The sequence below is a fragment of the Orycteropus afer genome, unplaced genomic scaffold (assembly GCF_000298275.1).
Source record: "Orycteropus afer afer isolate SDZICR_OR568_19922 unplaced genomic scaffold, OryAfe1.0 scaffold00252, whole genome shotgun sequence".
NCBI lineage: Eukaryota > Metazoa > Chordata > Mammalia > Tubulidentata > Orycteropodidae > Orycteropus > Orycteropus afer.
In genome coordinates this window covers 2,517,837-2,523,383 of record NW_006921839.1, presented here as the reverse complement: position 1 = coordinate 2,523,383, position 5,547 = coordinate 2,517,837, and the positions used below count along the sequence as shown (strand labels likewise).

The following is a 5,547-nucleotide window of genomic DNA, read 5'->3' as shown; positions in this document are numbered from 1 at the left end:
ATGTGGCTCTCTGGGGATGTTATAACAGAGGTGGTACCACACCTGGCCTGTTTTCAGATAAAGGTGACTGGAGCCGAGTAAGTGAGGGGGAAATAAAGCCAGAAAAGGGCCAAGGAAGACCTCAGGGTGTTTGGCCTGAAAACCTTGGAAGGGTGAAGTTGCCATTAATTGGAGTGGGGAAGACTTTGGAGGAGGAGGTGCTGAAGGAAACCTGAGATGCCTGAGGGATGTCCAGGTGAAGATGTTGAGAAGCATTTGAAGCTGGAGTTAGGGGAGAGGTCCATGGTGGAAAGGGAAATGCAAAAATCATCAGCACAGAAGATATTCAAAGCCATGAGACTCAGTGAAGTCACGAAGAGAGTGAATGCGAATAGAAAAGAGATAACCCAGAATCCAGTGTCATAAGGATGAAGAGAAACAGGCCAAGGTGGCCAATGCAGTCTTGCCTTTCTTACATCTGGTTGGCATATTACATCTGATCATATCATGGGGTATCATTACATATCTGCCACATTACATCATTACATAACTTCTAAACCACTGAGAATCATGGCCCTGCTAAGTTGACACAAATCTTGGGGGGACATAGTTCAATCCATGACAGGGCCAAGATAATCCAGGATAATCTCCCCTTCTCAAATTCCTTAATTATATCTGCATGTGACAGACTAGAACAGACTAGAAAAGCACAGAGTGGGCTCCTGGGAGCCACGTGAAGACAGTGTCACCAGGGAGGAGCGATCAGATATGATGAGGACTGAACTGGAATTGAGCGGTGTGTTAGCCAGGTGAAGGTCATGAGTGACCTCGTTAAAGTCATGATGGTGAAATAGTGTACAAAAAAGCCTATTGACATCTGAAGGACTGAAGAAAGAACCAAAGTTAGCCAAACCAAGAGGGTGAAAGAATGTTCCCTGCAGGAGAAATCATAAGGGCAAAGGTCTGGAGGCAAGAGACAGACATTCTCATTCAAGGAAAAGAAAGAATTTTTCCAGAGCTTGATGAGAGAACTAGCTAGAGAAGTGAGTGGGGGCCAGTCAGGAGAAGCCATTACTGAATTTATTGCAAGAGCAATGGGGAGCCACTGAAGCTGTTTTAAATGACGTTGTGGGGAAAATGACTCAGACTACAGTGTGGGGAATAGAGGTGGCCAAGGTGGAACTCAGAGAAGTAAGTTAGAAAGCTGGTAGTAATCCAGGTGAGAGATGCCCAGGACAGGTGGTGACAGGAGAGAAGTGGATGGAGCAGGGGGTGGGAGTGGGGGTATGGGAAGAAATATTTGGGGAATGAGAACCCCTGGGCCTTGGTGCTTGGTTGTCTATAAGGGTGAGGAAGAAGGAAATGTCAGAATGGCTGAGGGCAGAACCCAACATTTAAGAAAGGATCAGAAGGGAAAAGCCAGAAAAGGAGAGAGAGAAAGAACCGTTGGAGGAAACATGAGAGGCAAGAAGCCAAGGAAGGAGCAGTCCAAGAGGGAGGGGATGCAGAGGACCAGATATGTGTAGGAGGGTGGCGAATGGCGCCAGCAAATGTAGGCAGGGAGAGAACAGGGTGAGCTGGGTGGGACCTGAGGCGTTGAAAACTCTTTAAATATAATAAGAAGGGTTCAGTGGAGAGGAAGAGCTAGGAAATGCGGGACAGATGAAGGTCCCAAGAAGACAAGAGAAGGTGGAGTACAAACTACAGATAAGAAGCAAAAATGGTAAATTGCAGTAGGCGCAGTGCTTTAATTAAGAGAAAGAGTGGGAGGGAGCAAGCGCGCACATGGGCAACTAACAGGATATTGACGCATTCGTGTTGGAAAGTTTTGCCTTTGAATTTTTTCTTCTTGACTACTTTTTTCTTGTCCTTGGACGATGTGAAGCAGGGAAAGTCCTCCAAAGTAAAGCCCATCTTGGAAGCACATAGCATTGACATTGGCTGCTTTCGTTTTCCCAGGAGCCACTGGAATTTACGAGACAAGTGATTCGCAGGGAAGCCTTTAACCTCTTAGTGTTCTCAGTTGAGACCACTAGAGGGCAGCCATGATTCATGGCCTAGCTTACTGGGGCCCGATGTCTCAGAATTTTTGAGATCACAAGGGTCATCGAGTACCACCTAGTGACGTCACTGGAAAGATACGGTGTGGGCGGACCGCACCGAGTGACATCGTCAGAGGGGGTGACACCAAAATGTCTACAAGATTTTTGTGCAGTGTTTCAGCAGAAATTTATTATTTTTTATAAAAATATCCCTGTAGTTAGGGATATTTTCATCATGTATCAATAGACCTACAAGGCTAAAACTCAATGCTAATTTACTTTATTAACCTTCTGATTGGCGCTAGTCATAGCTGTCGTTACTACCCAATTAAAGTCAGTCTTTGGATTATGAATGAGATCTGTTCCTGTGTCTTTAAGTCTTTAAGTTGGATTTGTAAGTGAATCATAACAGTGCATATGGTTCTTATTTAGCCTTACTGGTGGCTCAGTGGTTAAATCACTCAGCAGCTAAACAAAGGTCAGCGGTTCGAACCCACCAGCTCCTCCAAGGTAGAAATATGTGGCGGTCTGCTTCGTAAAGATTACAGCCTTGGAATTCCTGTGGGGCAATTCTACTCCGTCCTATAGAGTCCCTATGAGTCAGAATCAACTTGATGTCAGTGGGTTTTTAGTGCAAGAAAACACTTGAAGACTTTTCAGTCATTTAAAAGTAGCAAATGAAGGTGATTGTGATGAGAATTTGTTTTCTGGTGGGGGTTGGTTCAGTCATCTCAAAGTGAGGACAAATTTACACAAAATTAAAGGGCAAGTAGGAATTGTCCATAAGTTGAATGTAACCTGGGTACTACCTGTACATTTCACATCACGTGGTTTAATCTCTATGCACTACAAGCATGCTCTGTTGTCATCACTACTGGTGTTTTTGCAGTTGCTGATTTTATCAAATTTTTAAGTATTTTAGCTTTGTGCTAATATTGTGCTAATTAGTATTTGTGAACCTTTAAATTTATCATTAACTTTTTTGAGAATGAAGTAGTAATTAAAGGAAAAGAAGCAGGAAAATAAAAAAAAAAGTCTGCTCAATTACTAATAATGTAATTAATAATGCTGTAATTCAACATATAAAGATGTTACAAAACAATTTTGTTGTTAGTACTCATGTAATCTAAGTAATATTACATTTAAGCATTTTACAATTATATCATGTATTATTCTGTGATTAAAATTCATAATCAACATTACTAAGAATTCCTTATGGTCTGGTACGGGAGGAGGGCTGTGGGGGAAGAATGACACCATGAGTTACTGCCCTGGGTAACCCCAGTGACACCAACCCTGGTGATGCCACTGGTCCCAGTCTTTTCCTTCTTCCACCTTGGATGTTTTAATTTCAGATATCATTGGGGTGGGGTAGGGTGTTATGCACACAAGTATCTATCGAGACTCCACTGTGACAAGTCCCCAGTGGGAATAAATAGGAACATGATGCCCATTTCCTACCTTCAGTCAGATCGGAAGCAGGAGGAGAAAGAGAAGCCAGAGAAGGGACTGTCAAAGAAACAGGAGACAGCCAGGATGAGGAGGGGATACAGAAGCTGAGAATTTCATAAAAGAGGAACGGGGCTTCTGTAGCAAGCAGCCTGGGAATGAGACGAGGATGGAATTTTGTGAGTGTTACAGGTATGAGTGCATTCAAGCAGCAGCGAGCATCAACAACCTGGGAAGGGAGGATGGTGCAAGACAGGATGGAGCTGGAGGGGGTGACTAGGCAGGGTTGCAGGTCAAGTGGAGGCTCTCCTGGAGAGATGTGGCCACAGTCCTTTTGAAGAAAAACACCTTAAAGACACTGGGGAAATACAAGGAAAGTTCCAGCAGTGGGGAACAGAATGAGACTGTGGGAAGGAGGGACTTGGGCGAATTTGGGCTAAGCTCCTAACTAAGGGGTAGGACCCATGAAGAAAAGAGACCCCATTTTACACTTACTGTATCCCCAGAGTGCTTATCCCAGTTCCTCACAGGCATTTGATAAATGAATTTGTCAGAAAATGATCTTACAGAAAATGCTAGAAAGTCTACCCTGGTTGACATGGCATGGACTCCAACTCATGGAGACCACATGTGTAACAGAGTAGAGCTGAGTGACGTCCATAAGGTTTTCTTGGCTGTAATCTTTACTAAAGGAGATGGGCAGTGCAGCTTGGTGGGTTCAAATGCCAGCCTTTCAGTTAGCAGTCCAGCAGTCCGGAGCAAATGCTTTGCACCATCAGGGACCTGGGAAGACTCTGGAATCAACTTTGTGTCCATCTCAGACTCCTATTTTTTCTACTGTACAGTATATGCCAATAATTACTCCTGTCATGGCATTTTAGGACTAGAATTACTTAAAAGCTTCTTACCTTTTGCTTTTCTTAGTCTCACTCAACATTTTTCTTTCTTTCTTTCTTTCTTTTCCTTAGATGCCAGTGCCCAACTCATTCACATACTTACTCCCAAGGTAATACATTTTTAAACTAGCCATGATTTTGGGTTCTGTACCTGGCATTTATAATACATTTAGGCAAAATGTAAAGCAAGAAAATCAACACATATCAGGGGGAGGTTGATTAAATTGGTTACCTTTTCACTCTGAAATTGGTAATATGTACTTTTAACTAAACAGTGTTAGCTGAATAGGTACTAGTTAAGTATTTGGTTAAAGTATATATTCAGTGCAATTTTATAATCTTTTTCTGTCTTAAATAAAATTATTTGTCAAAGCTGAAAATGATGGCAAAAATCAGATTTTAAGATTTTCTGAGTGCATCAAACCAAGAAGAAGACTTTGAAAGGTTCTAATACATCTCAAAGAAGAAAAAGGCTAAAGAACAAGGTAGTTCCTTGTTGTTATTGTTGTTATGTGCTGTGGAGCTGGATCCAACTCATAGCCAAGGCAGTATCACTACAGAAATAGATTGCCCAAACTTCCTTCTGAGGAGTGGCTGGTGGGTTTGAACCACCAGCCTTCTGGTTAGCAGTCAAGTGCCTTAGGCACTATGCTACCAAAGCTCCCTAAGATAGTTCCTAGGAGGACAAAGCGTGTTGGTATAAATTTTTAAAATAACATTCAATCTCTCAATAATTAAAAACAATGACAAAACAGTGTCACAAAACAGAGTGTGTATAAATTGTTGAATGGAAAACTAATCTGCTCTCTGAACTTCTACCCAAACCACAATGAAAGTTCATATATATATATATATATATATATATATATATATCTGGTGGTGCAGTGCCTAAGGCATCTGACTGCTAACCAGAAGGTTGGTGGTTCAGACTCACCAGCCTCTCCTCGGAAGGAAGATTGGGCAATCTACTTCCATAGTGATACCCCCCTTGGAAACCCAATGGGGGTCACTATGAGTCAGAATCGACTAGATGGCAGTGGGTTTGGTATTTCTGGTGTTCATGTGTGTGTGTGTGTGTGTGTGTGTGTGTGTATAGGAGCTCTGGTAGCATAGTGTCTAAGGCACTTAACTACTAACCAGAAGGCTGGCGGTTCAAACCCACCAGCCACTCCTCGGAAGGA

The 5,547-nt window shown here is 42.6% G+C and overlaps 1 protein-coding gene across 1 annotated transcript in view; it reads left to right on the top strand.

Moving 5' to 3' along the window:
- The window catches only part of ADHFE1 (alcohol dehydrogenase iron containing 1), a 38,112-nt gene continuing 32,565 nt past the window's right edge, over nucleotides 1-5,547 (top strand). The window contains exons 1-2 of the mRNA XM_042782170.1: nucleotides 1-77; nucleotides 4,439-4,476. Coding sequence (XP_042638104.1) covers nucleotides 1-77; nucleotides 4,439-4,476 — 115 coding nt within the window. The remainder of the gene's footprint in view (nucleotides 78-4,438; nucleotides 4,477-5,547) is intronic.